Below are 18,534 nucleotides of genomic sequence, written 5' to 3'. Positions count from 1 at the left end.
GCGTTTCTAATTATCAGTGTTAGTACGATATTGATAATAATAAATTTCTAAAAGATATTCTTATTAAATACTACATTTTCACATGCATACAAACCAAAGAGAAACAGCAACAATGTCAACATACAACATACCATAACCAAACTGCGCTCCCTCCCTCCTCTCTCCAGCCTACGCCTCCCCCCCCCCCCCCACTTTCCATATTAATATCAATAAGAAGTTAATATTATTATTGATTTAATAAGGAATATGGGGAGTGGAGGGTCGGGGAGGAAGTGGAGCTGAAGCCAAGGATCACCATGATCACACTGAATGGAGAAGCAAGTTCCATGAGCCACATGATCTCCTCTTGTTTTTATTTCTTGTGGGTGCTTGTGATATGAAGCAAATATATCCAGACTAATCTGAAATATTTCTCACTTTTCACATATTCCAAAGTGGAATAAAAACATAATTTTTTAAAAAGTTGTTCCAAGTAAGGTTCTAATCAAGACCGTGATGAATGAAATGTTTATAACTTGCTTCTAGTTTTTCGAATGATGTCAGTCGCTGATGTCAAGTAGTGCTGACAGCTGTTTTCCACAAATATCCTTAATATTATATAATTTTGCTTTCAAAATAGTTTCTGCACGCAATCGTTTGGAGGGATAATAAGGGAAAATACTACATATTTTATCAAACTGACAGACAGGGAACTGAAAGGACATATCAGGTTACTGCGTTACTCTCTGCCAGTGTACTTTGAGCCATAATGAAGAATCTCTTTCAATGTCACTGAAGGGATGCATGGGTGCATAATGAAAATACCCACATTTATTTGAAATGTAGCACTTCGTTGCATATATATATATAATGTATATACACAGAAATGCTTGAGGCAAAATGACATCAAAACAGTTGATACTAAACAACAAAAATGCATGCAATTAAATCTTTCATATTTCTATTATAGCTCCTTTATAAGCTTGAGTCTAATTTAGAATGCTGAATAATAAGACAAAGTGGTCCTTAGAAATATCCACAGTGCAGTCATTATAAGAACATGAATAACTTTCTAATAATAGAACTGTTGTGGTAATTCTATATATAATTTCTACAATTTTTGCATTCTATTACAATTAGGAAGTTAAGAGACAACGGGCAAGATTTTCTCCGAAAAAACGAAAAGTGGCGTCAAGCCCGCTGACGACAATGGCGGCTTTTTGCACCACATGGTGTGGGCTTTGAAGAATAGGAAGGTGGTGGGCGGCCTCTGATTCACCCGCCCCGGCATCAAATCAGCGAATTGGTCAAGCTGGTGCCATTTTTAAAGGCCACCCCAGTGAACAGCAAGCAGAGCAGGAAATATTCTTCACACACGTTCACCCCCAGCAACTGCCTGACACCACCCTAGAACTGTCTGCCATCGCTTTGGCATTGCCCTATGACCCTGGTATCTCCTGGCAACAGGCGGCACCCCTGGTATTAACCTGGCAGTATCCTGCACTACTTTTTCTCCTCTGAGCGTTGAGCTCAAATCTGAGCGCCACAGGAAGCACTGATCACAAGGCGTACACCTGAGATGTGTTGCTTTTGTGCGTTCTGACATTACGCCACCATGGTTGCATTATTTGACATGGCGGCATGATTTTGGTATGGGCCCAAAAATGAGATGCTAATTTACTGCAATGTGGTTCCATACTTCGGGCAGCAGGATACGCAGTCCACCATTGATGCAGTCATTGGACGATCATTTAGAACATTGAACATAGAACATAGAACAGTACAGCACAGAACAGGCCATTCGGCCCTCGATGTTGTGCCGAGCAATGATCACCCTACTCAAACCCACATATCCACCCTATACCCGTAACCCAACAACCCCCCCCTTAACCTTACTTTTTAGGACACTATGGGCAATTTAGCATGGCCAATCCACCTAACCCGCACATCTTTGGACTGTGGGAGGAAACCGGAGCACCCGGAGGAAACCCACGCACACAGGGGGAGGACGTGCAGACTCCGCACAGACAGTGACCCAGCCGGGAATCGAACCTGGGACCCTGGAGCTGTGAAGCATTTATGCTAACCACCATGCTACTGTGCTGCCCATTTCCTGCTTTTACATTGATGTGAAGTGCGACTTGGCTTTCTGTTCTTTTCTGTTCTTATTGCTGAACCCGCACACTGCAAACAGGAGTAGAAAATCCCAGCCATCCTGCTTACTGAAAGAGCCTTAAAACGGGAAACAGCCGGCATCCTCCCTTTTCATTTGGCCGACAGAAAATCAAAAGGAACACAACCATAATTTCCCAATATGTTCCCTATTTGGAACGCATATTCTGAAAATCAACCCTGTAGAATATTCCTTAATACAAATGAAAGAAAGTTCCTAATTCATAATTACAAAAATAAATGCACAATTCAAGGTTATTTAACAAGCATTAAGTATGATAATAACAAAGCTTTGGTGCTTTTAGAAAAACAATCAGCGAACAAATTAACATTATACAGAGGATTTGAGTTATTACTACAAAATAAAATGATACCCATTGGCGAAGTCTTGCACATTATCAATGAGCAAAATGACTAATTTTCCTTGTGTGATGATATGATCTGCATACTCGTCTGCCATTGGGCCAGAACGTCGGCTTACCATTGGCCCTGGTCGGTCATGTGCCTCTCGACCGATTGGCCGAGAGGCTGAGTTAACCACGCCTCTATTAACGAGGTATAAATGCTCAGACGCCAGACGATCGTCCCTTTCCACTGTAGACGATCGCAGAGCTGTGTTCTAGTCAATTAAAGCCAGACTTTGGTAAATCACTTGCCTCGCGTGCAATCGATGGTACATCACCTTGTAATAGTGTAAAGTAGTCAGATAATAGCTCAAGTAGTGCCTGAGTATTGACTGAATTTTGCCTGATAAGGAAAATTGTTCCATCTGAAATCTCTCACATAATTGCATGGTAAATGATTAATGACTCATGTGTTTGATACACAGCTAAAGCCCTTTTTACATAGTAAGCAATGGCTGAGAGTTACCTTAAAAACTGCCAAACGTTAAAGCAAAAGCTTTACCTGGGGTGACACAGTGGCACAGTGGTTAGCATTGCTTCCCCAAAGCACCAGAGACCTGGGTTCAATCCTGGCCTTGTGTGACTCTCTGCACGTTCTCCCAATGTCTGTGGGTTTCGTCCGGATGCTCCGATTTCCTCCCACAGTTCAAAGATGTGCAGGTAAGGTGGATTACCCATGCTAAATTGCCCCTTAGTGTCTAAAGGTATGCAGGTTAGGTGGGGTTACCGGGTTAGGGTGGGGAGGGAGTGGGCCTAGGCAGGGTGCTCTTTCGGACGGTCAGTGCAGCATCAATGGGTCAAACGTCCTCCTTCTGGACTATTGGGATTCTATGATTCTATGCACCTCCAGGCCTCTGATGAGTTGTTACAGAGTTCTATTTGACAAAACAAACATTGGCTGTAATTTGTAAGGTAATATCAGTTATTATTTTAATATTACAGCTTTTGATGGAATATATAAATTAATAGCTTCCGCTCGTGTCCTTGAAACCAATGCACTAACTTTGGAGTTTTCTTTTTACAAAACATCTTTGCCTGCTTATTATTTACATGTTACTACAGGTTCCAAAATGCAAACAACCTCAATTGTATTGAAACAATACAATTATGTCCATGCTTTCCCTAAGCATTTTGTAAGTACAAGTACTCTTTGGTAAGCAGTTCTCCAGAATTCTCTATTCTTGAATGAAGTGAACCAATAGTCTGCTGGAGAAAATAAGGAGAAATATTCTTATCAAATTTTTGTCGTTTCAAAAGCTACCTCTTCAAAAATACCTGAAACTGGGCATGAAAGACCATAGTGGAAGCTGAAGATCTGACTCTATGCCTGTGTTGTAACTGCAGTTAGAAAATAAAACAAGGGGTGCAATTCTCCCATCGGGAGACTAAGTACCGACGCCGGAGTGTAAACCGAAGTGTTTCACTCCGGCGTCAGAGGCCGCTCCCAGCCCCCTATTCCCCCGCCCCCGGACGGCTAGGAGCGGCGGCACGTCATTTACACGCGCCGGGCCTTGGTGCCGTGGAAAAGTGCCGTCGCGTAAATGACGTCACCCGTGCATGCGCAGTTGCTGTCCTCCCCGCGGCTGCCCCTCAAGAAGATGTCGGATGGATCTTGCGGGGCGGCGGAGGAAAGGAGGTCCTCCTTCAGAAGCCGGCCCGCCGATCGGTGGGCACCAATCGCGGGCCAGACCCCTTTGAGGCCCCCCCGGTGCCAGAACCCGCCCTCCCCCACCCCCACAGGCCACCCCCCCAGTGTTCCCGTGCAGTTCCCGGCGGCAGCGACCAGGTGTGGACGGCACCGGCGGGAACCTGTCGTGTTGGGCGGGCCGCTCGGCCCATCCGGGCCGGAGAATCGCCGCTCGTCCATTACAACCATCGAGCGGCGATTCTCCCAGCGGCCAGCCATGAATCTCGCCGCGCCGATTTGGGGCGGGTGGGAGAATCGCGTGCGGGCGCCGGGGCGGCCTGGCGGGACTCGCTCGGCGCCCCGTGATTCTCCCACCCGGCTTGGGGGGGGGGGGGGGGGGGGGGGGGACAGAATTCCGCCCAAGAACTATCACTTTGTATGGATGAGAACAAGGATTAAATTGTGCCTCATTTACTTTTGCTCTGATTATGACTGTCTGATTACGATTAAGACTATAATTAAATCCAACAACTAGAGCTCTGATGACAACACAGACAAATCTTTCTGCAACCAAACCCACATGTCTGGGAATGCATTGCTCTGATTCCAGCATTCTAGATCTACATTCTTGCTCTTGTTGCGCACCTGATTATGCAATCGGAAAGACCAATGATAACCTGGGAAGTTGTTTCTTTATTTGAAAGATTCGCTTGGTTAGGATTGCTGTTAATCATTTGACTGTGGGGCAGAATCCTTCCTGTTCCTGAATACTTTCACATAGAAATGTGAAGTTTAGTATCAATTAAGCTATGGGACCGTAGAGTGGAGATCTCTCAAAGTTGGGGAGGACCCACCATCGGGACCATAGGTAGGTCGCGAGACTGCATTGATACACAATGGGACCACATCAGCAATTTTCCCAAAGGCTGCTGTGAGGCCTGCAGTCCAGTGTAGGATGGTGGGTGGTTACTCCTTGTTGCTGAGGGTCAGCAGGCCTGGAGCCTCACACAGTAGCAGCACCAGGGGAGGTAGTCACTTCTGGCAGCCTGGAGAGGCTAGGATATGGGTTAGGTTTTTGAGGGTGTTAGGCAACCAATCAGAGGGGAAACCCCTTCAGCAGGAGTCTTGGGGCCGGAGGACTGGTATTTTCTGCTGGCTTTCCAGTGACATCCCCAGGGATTAAGCTGCTGGGTACTTGCATCTGTGCAGCAGGTGGGGAGGGAGAAGTGTATCACCACTGTAAAATATAGGGTAACATTTGGGCTGTTAATTACTTACATTAGCCTTCCACCTTCAAACAGTGGCCAGCGGTTATGCCACTCAGTCATTCACAGCAGCATAATTGCATCGGAGGATCGTGCCATTTGAGTATTTTATTGGTCCATCCATCATCTCCCAGTTTATTGACCTGGAGCCAGTAAATTCCCAGCCATAATATCTACTGAGGCCCAAAATAAGGAGCCAACTGAATAAACAGAACACTTATGCATCTTAAGTTCACTGTCATAAAATCTGTTTATACATATAAGGGTAATGCTTATACTTAATAATAATTTGTTTTAGCTTGTGTTTTAGAGCGCCATGCTTGTATCTCCATATGCCCAGAGTGTCATCTGCCGCGATAGGGAGATGTTAAGAAACTGAATCCGGCAATGGGATCCAAAATGTAGTGGGCAATTTAGGTTTCAACAGATGAAAGTAAAACTGCTAGCGTCAGAGGTGTGCACCCATACCTGGCCTGATTTACATTGTCCCATTCAGCCTTAAACCCGTTAATGGGAATAAACAGGATACATCTGTTCAGCCCAGATGATTTAATCTCTGGGATGCTCTGATCTGTCAGCTCATTTTAGAGTCTGATTGCCTGTTGTTTCTGCAAATTGGAGGTTAATTGCATAATCATAGCATCACCCTGTTCTTTTGTGTAAACGGGAGTGGGCAATCAAAGGCCCAGATGGCTAGGATGAGTTCAAGTGTGGACATCCCAGGGCGAGAAAAGAATCCTGTCCAAACAGATAGGGAGAGAAGGTTTTGGAAAGCGACCATAAGAGATCGTGAAAAAAGGCCACCAAGAGATGCTTTCGGAAAGGGGTCTGAAAGAGCTTCACTGCCAGCAGAAATATGTTTTGTGAATACAAGTTTCAAGTACGCCTTCCTGTGAAAGTGGAGTATAGAACTGTCTGTCACGTTAGGAGCTGTTTAATGGGAATTCATTTTTAAAAAAAATTTAGATTATCCAATTCATTTTCTCCAATTAAGGGGAAATTTAGCATGGCCAATCCACCTACCATGCACATCTTTGGGTTGTGGGGGTGAAACCCACGCAGACACGGGGAGAATGTGCAAACTCCACACGGAGAGTGACCCAGAGCCGGGATCGAACCTGGGACCTCGGCAGCAATGCTACCACTGCGCCACCGTGCTGCCCCATTAATGGGAATTCATGGCCGGGATTCTCCGACCCGTGCCTGGTCAGGGAATCACCGGGGGGCATGAAAATCGTGCCACGCCGCCCCGACGCCGGCTTGCCGATTCTCCAAGGCCGATTTTCGGGCACCCGCGGGATTGCCGCTGCGACGGTTGGGTGCTTTTGAATGCGCCCCCCCCCTCCCCCGCTGGCGATTCTCCAGGCCTCAACGGGCCGAGTGCCCGCCAAGTTCGGCCGAGTCCCGCCGGCGTCGGTTACATATGGTCCCACAGGGCCAACCAATCAGCGGGCGGGCTAGTTCCAGGGCCTATGTTCCTCCACGCCGGGCCTCTGTAGGGCTCCGCTATATTGCCTGGGGGTCGGCACGGAGACAGAAACCCACACGCATGTGCGAAGTCGCGCTGACCATTGTGCGCATGCGCGAACCCGTGCCGGCCGTGGCGCGCATGCGGGTCTCGTGCAGGCCATGGTGCGCCGGCTTTCAGGCGCAGGAGCTGTGGACACCACTCTGGCTCCGTACTAGCCCCTAGGAAGGGGTGGATAGCTGCCAGTTGAGGCCTGTTGATGCCTGAGTGACTCGTGCCACTTTTCACGCCGGCGTTAGAATTTGGCCGCAGGATTGGAGAATCCCGGCCCATGTGTTCAGATTAAACGATACATGTAATCTGTTCTTGTTAGGTTTGAAGTTTAAAAGTTTAAATATCGTTTTTTTTCTTTTGTGTTAATCAGGTTTTGTTTGGAAAAATACCCAAGCCATATTTCTTTGCAATCTCTTCTGGAGCAAATTGATCTTTCTGCAGTCTTAAAAATTAAAAAAATCATGCAACGCTGGTTCAGTATCTTAGTTACTGTTGGGATTTGACCAGGCGTCTGTCACAGATTTTTAAAAGTCTCCCATTTTGATTGTTGTATATAAATTGGGTGCGGAATGATAAATTTGGATTCAGTTGTATGAGATCAATCTGAGTGGGCTGGCAAGCACCAAGCAGAAAACATTAAATAAGAATAGAACAATACTACAATTGTACAAACATTACATTAGAAAATAGAAAACAGTACAGCACAGAACAGACCCTTTGGCCCTCGATGTTGTGCCGAGCCTTGTCCGAAACCAAGATCAAGCTATCCCACTCCCTGTCATTCTGGTGTGCTCCATGTGCCTATCCAATAACGTTAAGCTCTAACTCCACAAATTCACATATCTGATGACGGGGCCAATTGCCATTATTTGCTTTTTTAGTGCAGTACGTTTAAAGTAAACCAACCAAAATAAAATGTTGCCACATATCGATGTTGGAGAAATCAACCATGAAATCCATAGTTAGGGTTATTTCATATGTACAACTGAGCTGACTTATTTGTCGCACTTCATTTCAAAGGAAAGTTAATTATTTTTCACGTTGCTCTTTTCATGTGTAAAGCACCTAATGGGATCTTGGTGATAGCGTTAAATAAAATGATATCGCTGTTCCTCAAGGCACTCAAGAGCTGTACATGTCTGAACATGATTGCAACGTAAGTCACTATTGAAGCTGTCATGAGTGTTAAGCCTTTGTGGCATTGTCTTATGATACAAGAATGCAGGTAGATTTTCTTCTTCCCTTCAGTCTGATTTTGTAATGCATTATTTGCCTTTTGCAGTGTCCCTATCTCCTCTTGAAGAATGAGATTCCATATCGATAATAGCCAATGAATTACGTACAGGGCCAATCAGAGGAAGGTGGTGGGGCGGGTTGCTTGAGCAGGAGGACCATTAAGCCTGGGCATCAAGCTCAAAGAGGGCCTCATATTGATGACATTTAATAAGTTTTGCAACTTGTTTTTTTGCACATAAGGAAATAATACAGGAAAAGAAAATAACCTTTACTGTTAGGCAGAGCTAGCGTATGGTTGACGGTCTCGTACTATTTGTTTGCAGTTACTCTTTATAATGGATAGTTTCTCAGCATAAGAGTCTTTGATGTTTACAGCATGGAAACAGGCCCTTTGACCCAGCTTGTCCATGCTGCCCAGTTTTTAATCACTAAGCTAGTCAGACTTGCCCGTATTTGGCCCATATCTCTCTATACGCACCCTGCCCATGTAACTGTTAACTGCTTTTTAAAGGAAACAATTGTACCTGCCTCTACCACTGCCTCTGTAGCCCATTCCAGATTCTCACCACCCTCTGTATGAAAACATTTCCCCTCTTTTGTATCTCTCCCCTCTCATCTTTAACCTATGCCCTCCAATTCTAGACATCTCTGGCTTTGGGAAAATATGTTGACCTTATCTATGCTCCTCATTATTTTATAGACCTCTATAATATCACCCCTAAGCCTCTTGTGCGCCAGGGAAAAAAAGTCCCAGCCTATCCAGCCTCTCCTTATAACTCAGACCATCTGGGCAGCACGGTGGCGCAGTGGTTAGCCCTGCTGCCTCACGGCGCCGAGGTCCCAGGTTCGATCCCGACTCTGGGTCACTGTCCGTGTGGAGTTTGCACATTCTCCCCGTGTTTGCGTGGGTTTCGCCCCCACAACCCAAAAGATGTGCAGGCTAGGTGGATTGGCCACGCTAAATTGCCCCTTAATTGGAAAAAATGAATTGGGTACTCTAAACGTTTTTTAAAAATAAATAAATAAATAACTCAGACCATCAAGTCCTGTTGGCATCCTCATAAATCTCTTCTGCGCTCTTTCTAGTTTAACAATATCCTTCCTATAATAGGGTGACCAGAACTGAACCTTGTATTCCATATTTGGTCTTACCAATGTCTTATACAACTTCAACAAGACGTCCCAACTCCTGTAGTCAATATTCTGACCAATAAAACTGCTGAATGCCTTCTTCACCACCCTGTCCACCTGTGACTCCACTGTCAAGGAGCTATGAACATGTACTCCAAGATCTCTTTGTCCTAAGTCCTAAGAATGAAAACGTTCTTCACTGGGTTGCAAGCCAAAGGAATTGCTTCAAGAAATACACAAACTTGTGGTTTATACAAAGAAATACTCTGTGATGTTTCCTAATATCACAATTGCATTGTGTATTTTTCTCAGTTTGCCTGCATCAGTGGCTTCAGGTGAACACAGTTTCAACATGTTGAAGCAGGTAAAGAACTATCGTCCTTCAACTGTGGGACAAGAGAGTTTGAATGGTCTCACCATACTTAATATCAACCGTGACATTTCACGAAAGCTAGATTTTCCATCAACAATTTGTACAGAAAAAAGCTAGATAAGCATTTGGTAAATAAAAACAATTCAAATTATGTCTCTTTTTTTGGTGCCCTATTTTGTTTGCACGTATCTTTGTTTAATTATGGTTTTGGGCCTCAAAAGCTGGAAGCGGACTGGACCTCTCTGGAACTCTGAGAGGGCCTGATTGCAGAGCACAGATGGAGGCCGTTCAGCCAATTAAAATTGTACCTGTTCTTTGGAAAAAATATCTTATTAGTCCCATGCTCCTGTCTTCTCCCACAGCCCAGAAGTTTTCTTTTTCTTTTCAAGTACTTATTCAATTCTCTTTTGATTGCTATTGTTAAATCTGATTGCATATCCTTTCAAACAGTGCATTCTAGATCAGGCGGCACAGTGGTTAGCACTGCTGCCTCATAGCACCAGGGACCCCGGTCCAATTCTGGCCTTGGGTCATCGTCCGTGTGGAGTTTGTTTATTCTTCCCATGTCTGTGTGGTTTTCCTCCAGGTGTTCCGGTTTCCTTCCACAGTCCAAAGATGTGCAGGTTAGGTGGATTGGCAATGGTAAATTGCCCCATAGTGTCCAGGGCTGTGCAGATTAGATTATGGGTTTACGGGGATAGGGCTGGATGGACATGTGAGTGGACATGGGTAGAGTGCTCTTTCGAAGGATCGGTGCAGACCCAATGGGCCGAATGGCCTTCTTCTGCACTGTAGGGATTCTATTATCATAACAACTCAGTGTGTATTTTTTTGTCCTCGTGTCATTGATGGTTTCATTGACAATTGTGCTAAAACTGTACCCTCTGGTTACCAAGCCTTCTGCAACAGGAAACTGTTTCTTATTCATTCTATGAAAATCGCAGATGATATTGAATACCTCTCTCAAACCTCAAAGCAGAACACCTCCATTATTTGTAACCTCTGCATATCACTCAAGTCTCTCATATCTGGTACCAGTCAAGTAAATTTCATCAACATCCTTTCTGAGCCTTGATTTCCTTCCTTAAGTGTGGTGCCCAAAATAGAGCACAGTATCCCAACCTGGGGCCCAATCAGTGTTTTGGAAAGGTTTAGCTTAATCGCTTTGCTTTGTATCTTATGCTCCTATAGGCAAAATCAAGGATCTAGTCCAACGTTTTATCTGCTTTCCCCACTTGACCGGCCAGTTTCAAAGGCAACATAACCCGCCAGATATCTATGCTGTTGCACCCTCATTAAAATTGTCCAATTTCGTTTGTTTTGCTTCTCATTCTTTCTACCAAAATTGATCATTTCACACTTGCATTAAATTTCATTTACGCGCATCTGTACTTTTTCCAGTGTTTCTGTATCCTCTTGACATGGGTGGGCACGGTGGAACAGTAGCTAGTACTGCTGCCTCACAGCACCAGGGACCTGGGTTCAATTCCAGCCTTGGGTCACTCTCTGTGTGGAGTTTGTACATTCTCCCCGTGCCTGTGTGAGTTTCATCTGGGTGCTCTGGTTTCCCCCCACTGTCCAACATGTATGGGTTAGGTGGATTGGCCATGCTAAATTGCCCCTTAATGTCCAGAGTTGTTCAGCTAAGGTTATGGGGTTATAGGGATAGGGCAGGGCGAATGGCGAATGGACATGGATAGTGTCTCTTTCAAAGGGACAGTGCAAACTTATTGGGCCAAATGGTCTCCTTCTGCACTGTAGGGATTCTATGATTCTATGATCTCTTACTGTCCTCTTCACTGCTTACTACATTTCTAAGGTTTGTATCATCTTCAAACTTTGAAATGTTTACCCTGCACACCAAAAGTTCAGGGCACACATCAGTAAGAGCAGTGGTTCCAACATCAATCTCTGGGGCACACCACTGCACAGTATGGCAAACAACCATTCACCACACTCTCTGCTTTCTGTTACTTAACCAATTTCGTATCCAGACTGTCACGGTCCTTTGAATCCCATGTGCTTTGATCTTGCGAACACAAATGGGTATAAATTATCGATGTCTGTGAATAAAACGTAGGCATTTACAAGGCCAAATCTTCAAGCAAATGTGTTTTGATTGCAAAGAGATTTTTTGCCGTGCAGCATGAGCACCAAGTCTCTTGACTTGATTCATAATGCAGCAGCACTTATCCTTGTCAAAATGAGAGATTAGTTGAGTAGATGATATTCAATTTTAACCCCATTTGTGATATATTCCATATCAGATCAACCCACTCATTCTCAGTCAAGTTAAAGTTGTTCAATGAAATATCAATTCTTTCCATGATATCATTTAATTTACATTAACAAGACATCAATCCTTTTATTTTTATAATACCTTAAGTAGTTTGAATTCAAATACATTTGAGTTTCTGATGCATTTGAGAAATCATTAGCTGGGACTGCTGCGGGAGTTCTCTCAATCTCCTATGATAACTGGCAACAGCAGATCAGCAGAAACCAAAGATAAATAGAATCAATGTTTATGCCTTTTCATTGAGGTCCACCATCAATTTTCCACTGAAATAATAGCAGGAGATCAAAAAGAACAGCTTCCCCTGAGCTATTAATATTTACTGCTGTTTTTCCTGGTATATTGCAAACCTTTAACATTGCAGTAAATATAGCCCCCAAATATAGAAACCATTGAATAAAGGGTAGTTCAAGTGAGAAAGGAGGGAAAATTAAACAAAGCCAAAATGTAAATATGGCTGAGAATTGCTATGTTGGTTTATTGTGTGTTGAAATCATGGTTTGGTCGACATTTTTATGGCATATATAAATGCACTTAATAGAATGTAATTTTGCTAAGTCAAAATAGCTTTCAGCATCACATACTGAACCTGGACCCATCTGTATACTATTACTTTCAGTTGTTATAATCTGTTTATAGTCAGCATTTTTCGAAACTGTTTTTTTGCAAGATCTAAATTCCATTCTTTGGTTTATACAAGTACTGTAAACAGAATAACTTATCTGTTTTAAAGGGGCGGAATTGATGGCAGACATGGGACAGGCCTATTTTGCAGAAATTACTTAACTTCTAACTTCCTGATTCACCCACCAATTTTTCAAATTAAATACAATTCCTGGAAAGGAATATACTTCAAACAAGATAGGGTAGAAAATCAAGCCAAGTTAGACATTTCCCTCTCCCGCCCCATAGTACAATTAATGTTCATTGAATTCTGCTGCATCTCCCCTTTCGGCAGGATTATTCTTTGTCTCAAATTTCTCAATCACACTCGGCTGCCTCCACAGTGCAATGTCATTTATATAAAGTCCGTGTTTAGGCTTTAACAGATTTTGCCGATATGATGTCCACGAGATGAAACATTTCCTCTGCTACACATTTTTGACTCCTCTGTGCTTAATGGCATCCACTCTTACGTGAACATGGGGATTGAGATGCTTTCGACATGAATATAACCAACTTAAATCCTGGCCATAGTAATTTTACGTGAAACATCTGATTTTTATTATTCATACATATTATGGTGCAAAGAATGTCTGCAATAAGATCAAAAGCCCCACATCTGCTTAGATTTATCCAACATTGTTCCTTACAGCTTAAACTTCTCTTTTGTGTGGGGAAATAAACTTAGCAGCTGTTTCTTATCCAAACCTTCAGTCTCCTGCAGTCTGTTGTTCGCAAAGAGATGGTTTTCACTCTTGTCTTACCTAATGTCCTTTGCTTTAAACATCTGGTGTTCTGTTATCCATCACATGACATCCTCTCACGTGTTTTCTTTTGTTGTCTTGTGTTTCAGTTCCACCAGGTCCACCAGGGGGTGTGATAGTGGAGGAGATAACAGATACCACAGCTCAACTCTCCTGGAGCCCTGGCGTTGACAATCACAGCCCAATTTCCATGTACACTGTGCAGGCACGAACTCCCTTTTCAGTGGGTTGGCAGGCTCTTAAAACAGGTAAATCCTGAACAGCATTCAGAAATCGCAAAATGGAAAACAAATCTGTGTTATGAATGTATTTTACCAATGAAGTCAGACCTTCCATTTTCAGATTTGCTATTTGATAGATTTGGGCTTACTGGAAGATACATAACTATGGAATTATACTTTTGTTAATTAACTTACTTTGAGAATCAGAAAACTACTTTTCAGGCATTTTCATTATCATAGAATTTACAGTGCAGAAGGAGGCCATTCGGCCCATCGAGTCTGCACCGGCTCTTGGAAAGAGCACCCTACCCAAGGTCAACACCTCCACCCTATCTCCATAACCCAGTAACCCACCCAACACTAAGGGCAATTTTGGACAATAAGGGCAGTTTATCATGGCCAATCCACCTAACTTGCACATCTTTGGACTGTGGGAGGAAACCGGAGAATCCGGAGGAAACCCACGCACACACGGGGAGGACGTGCAGACCCCGCACAGACAGTGACCCAAGCCGGAATCGAACCTGGGACCCTGGAGCTGTGAAGCAATTGTACTATGCACAATGCTACCGTGCTGCCCATTGTATTCATTTCACCTGCAAAAACAATCTACTTGCTTGAACAGTTATTTGCACATCAAATGGCAGATTATCTTGCACGCACTTCACTTTTCAAAAAGGCCGAATGATCTGTTCAGTTTAAAGAGATATTCCCAATGCACACGTTAATGTATACACATCTAAATGGGTCTGTAACATTGTATTAGCTCAGGCATTTGAAGATGGATTGAATTTTACATTTAAACAAGGACTCTGAATATCTTTTTCTCGTTTTTCAGCATTTGCGACATTCTCTCTCATGTAACATCTTTGAAAATTAGTTTCTGTCACTTTGGTTTTAATTCTTGAGCAATAATGTAGAAGATAAAAGCAGAACCACAGGACATTTTGTTACTTGCACAGCTCTCTGAATAGAAGCAAAATGGGCCGTAAACTAATGTGAGGAATGCTTAGCTTTCATTTTAGCTTTATCCATTCTTTCTCTAAATGGATTAAAGCTATTTATGCCTCAAATCAAAAGCCCACGCCTGGGAGACCTCACCATGGCACCTTTTAGCACTGTTACACACATGTGGACAAGGTGTAACAGCACCTGGGGGTATCTCCCAGGTCATTGAAGACCCGTGGGTGGTCAGGAACAGGGCAGGGTGGCACCCTGGTTCTCCCTCTGGCACTGGGCACCTTGGCAGTGCCAGGCTGGCATGTTGGCACTGTACCCTGCCACTGCCACATTGCCAAGCTGGCACAGCCAGGCTGGCAGGGACACTACCAGGGTGAGAGTGCCAGAGTGGCACTGCCAGGGGCCAGCAGCTGAGGGGGCCATACCCATGAAAGGAGAGGGTGATGGGGGTTTGAAGAGTGGGGGTGTGAAAAGCAAGTATGAAGGGGCAGTGTCTTGAGGTGTCCGATAGATACTGGGAGCCAGTTAGATCCAGCGCCAGCCCGGTTAAATGGGTTATTAAACCCACTTAACTGTGCAAGACTGGGTCCCACCATTGTCGGCAGACTGAGATTGAGATGTCTCTTGAGATCTGGTTAGATTTTGCAAGGCATTGTGGCCATCAGGGATCACGGAGGAGATATCTCCCAGCATTAACCAGCCATGTCCCACTCTGATTCCGGTGGGATGTGGCCAGTAGATCATGCCCTAAGTGTTTGTGAATACCGGTGTGGATCTCACCGAAAGGGCCAGCTAGAAACACCCCTCTAAATGCGCCCAAAATGACACTCAGAAATGTTTCCATTAATTCGTGCCCAACATTAACAATATCTGAAATTTAGCAAATTGGGTTGCTTATTAGTTTCTACTATAATCATAACCAGATCGTATAGAATCGATACTGCCAGAGTACTTTGAATGTGAAAAAAAAATGTTCTTCCTTGGCATCAGCACATGTTTAACAAAAATATAACAATTTGACAGGAAGTAATCAAAATAACTTTTTTCTTCTTCCCACCTACTAACTTTCAATTAACCAATCTAGCTTCTTTCTCTTTCTGTCTGCGTATCTCCTGTCATTTCCATTAGCTTGGCTCTACTCTCTTAACATCCTTGACTGGATCAAATCTGAACTTTGACTTAACCTATCAACTCCATTTAATGTTTGCGACTGTTACATTGATATATCTGAATCACTTTGCTCTACCCCAATTTTCACTGGATACACGAATGCAGCTAGCATATTTACAACTAGCTCCAATCACATGGTTCTCTTAATCACCTTGACAGTTTTTCTTTCTTTAAAGTATTTTATTCAGGCATTTATATATACAAAAATAAACAGAACAAATAAGAGCAGAGGTAAAATTGTGCAACATGATAAATAACCAACACCCACCCACCCCACCCCCCGCCCTACCACTCCTCCCGTCATACCTTCCCCATTTAACCCCCTTACCACCACCCCCCCCCCCCCCCCCCCCACCCCTTTCTTCTCTGCTGACACCTCACCCCTCCTTAAAAAAGTCAATGAGCGACTTCCACCTCTGGGCAAACCCATCGACCGACCCCCTCGAGACGAGCTTGATCCTCTCCAACCTCAGAAATTCTGCCAGATCGCTCACCCATACCCTCGCTTTCAGCAGCTCTGAGTCGCTCCATCCAAGCAAAATCTGCCTCTGGGCTATCAGGGAGGCACAGGCTAAGACATCAGCCTTGACAGTTTTTGAACATGACCTTCTGACCAGCACTGAACGTTCATGCATTATAACTCAGCTTTACTTTGTTTTGTGTTTCTCTTGCTTTGCTATTGATGTCAGGCAAATTGAACCTTGTCCGAGGAGTGTGTTTGAACACTAACTGGCGGATGAATAACCTGTTGTAGACTGGGAGGTTATTCTGTGTTGAAGAGAAACACAGATTTTACTGTCTAGCTTTTCACCTTGCAAGTACCTCTGCAAGGATGTCTTCACAATCTGTACACTTCTTCCTGTAACACCATCTGAAATGAAATGAATCTAATGTTGGGGATAAGGACATATTAGAGTGTGTATAACTCCACTCTTGCTCAGAAATATTTCAAACACCGACGCCGAGGACCTGTGTTCGATCCTGGCCCCGGGTCACTGTCCGTGTGGAATTTGCACATTCTCTCTGTGTCTGCTTGGTCTCATCCCACTACCCAAAGATGTGCAGGGTAGGTGGATTGGCCATACTAAATTGCCCCTTAATTGGGAAAAAAAATCATTGAGTACACTAAATTTATTTTTTTTAATTAAAAAAAAAGAAATATTTCAAACTCATGTGGTGCAAACGGTGACCATTATTTATTGCCAATACCTACGTCAACCCATAAATTGCAAACCAACTTCTCAAAATGCAGTTTTGGCACTTATGGTATTGGGCAGAGACGAACATTTATCGACTTGCAAAAGCTATTGACCAAAACAAAGTACTCTTCCATTCCACTTCAAAGGCATTGACATGTACACGGTCCCAAAGTTTTTTTGTGATTGACCATTGAATGAAAGGAATATTTGTTGCATCATTGCTCATTCTGATACACACTTCACAACCTTTGGATACCAAAAATAGCATCTTGATATTGATTTCATACAGACTATCATTGTGTGCTGAAGTTTCTCTCACAATCTGTCTCTAATCCTTGACGGAATAATAACTCTTAAGCCCCACAGGAGACTGTCTTGATTTGCACTTAGTTCATCTCTGTGTGTGAAAGGCTCCTGCAGTTTCTTATCATCACTCTTTAGGCCAGCTATTCATGATATAATTGTGCATGTTACTGAGCACCATATCCCAGTGTGTTTCTTCACTATGTCATTTGTGTATGTGAAGGAATTCCCAGGTAACTCAGTGGGTAATCTTGAAAGTGTATGCAAAATAGCATGATCTGTTGACTTGCGATATTTCATTTCTGATGGGCTATCAAAATCAAGGCCCACCTCTGAACCGTGATGCCACTCATGATCGTACTCTGTTCCTTCAATCAAATATGATTGTGAGGGCTTGGTGATCAGTTAATAAAGTGAATTTCCAACCATAGAAGTATTTGTGGAACTTAGTAGCATCGTATAGGATTGCTAAAGACTTTCTCAAATTGTGAATAATTCTGCTTTAACTTAGTTAAAGTATGTGAAATACATGTTTCAAGCTTCTCCCAACCATCTTCATTCTGTGATCTTTCCTCAGAAGCTAACTCCTTGTCTTCATATTTTTATTATTGGATAAGGCACTGGCCTAGCTTTGCTCAAATGTCAGCCATACATTGTCATTTACCTTGATTTCAGCTTTGTTATGGCTGATTTCATCATTCGGTCCTCCTTGGCCAAAGAGCACTTTGTCAATCTCAGATGTATTCTTACTAATCCCGACTGTAAATACTGCAAAGACTTGTGCTCCAGAACCTGTCACGGCCCCTGGACAAGCTGTTTCAGTACAGCTAAGACACTGACATCTACCTGGCGACATGGAAAATTGCCCAAGTATGGGCAGGCCAAATCCAAGAGCAAAACCCAAGAGTCTACTCTCGATCACCAGCAAAGTCATGGAATGGATCATCAACAGTGCTATCAAGTCACACTAGCTTAGCAATACAATGCTCACTGGCACTTAGTTTGGGTGCCGCCAGAGTCACTTGGCTACTGAGCTTGTTACAGTCTTGGATAAAACATGGACAAAAGAGCTGAACTGAAAAGGTGAGGTGAGAATAACTGTGCTTCACAACAAGGCAGCATTTGACCGAGTATTGCATCCAGGAGCCCAAGCAAAACTGGAGTCAATGGAAAGCTCTTCGCTGATTGGTGTTATACCAAGCACAAAGGAAGATAGCTGTGGTTGTTACAGATCAATCATCTCAATTCC

At 43.7% G+C, this 18,534-nt stretch overlaps 1 protein-coding gene across 7 annotated transcripts in view; it reads left to right on the top strand.

Annotated features, from left to right (window-relative positions):
• LOC119973115 (contactin-4-like) overlaps window positions 1–18,534 on the top strand; it is a 3,053,649-nt gene that overhangs the window by 2,793,323 nt on the left and 241,792 nt on the right. For all 7 annotated transcript variants that reach the window (XM_038810685.1, XM_038810691.1, XM_038810690.1 and 4 more), the window contains one exon: window positions 13,522–13,680. In XM_038810685.1, coding sequence (XP_038666613.1) covers window positions 13,522–13,680 — 159 coding nt within the window. The remainder of the gene's footprint in view (window positions 1–13,521; window positions 13,681–18,534) is intronic.

The sequence above is a fragment of the Scyliorhinus canicula genome, chromosome 11 (assembly GCF_902713615.1).
Source record: "Scyliorhinus canicula chromosome 11, sScyCan1.1, whole genome shotgun sequence".
NCBI classification, from domain to species: domain Eukaryota; kingdom Metazoa; phylum Chordata; class Chondrichthyes; order Carcharhiniformes; family Scyliorhinidae; genus Scyliorhinus; species Scyliorhinus canicula.
Note: the sequence above shows the minus strand (reverse complement) of the source record. Positions and strands in the feature narration are given on the sequence as shown.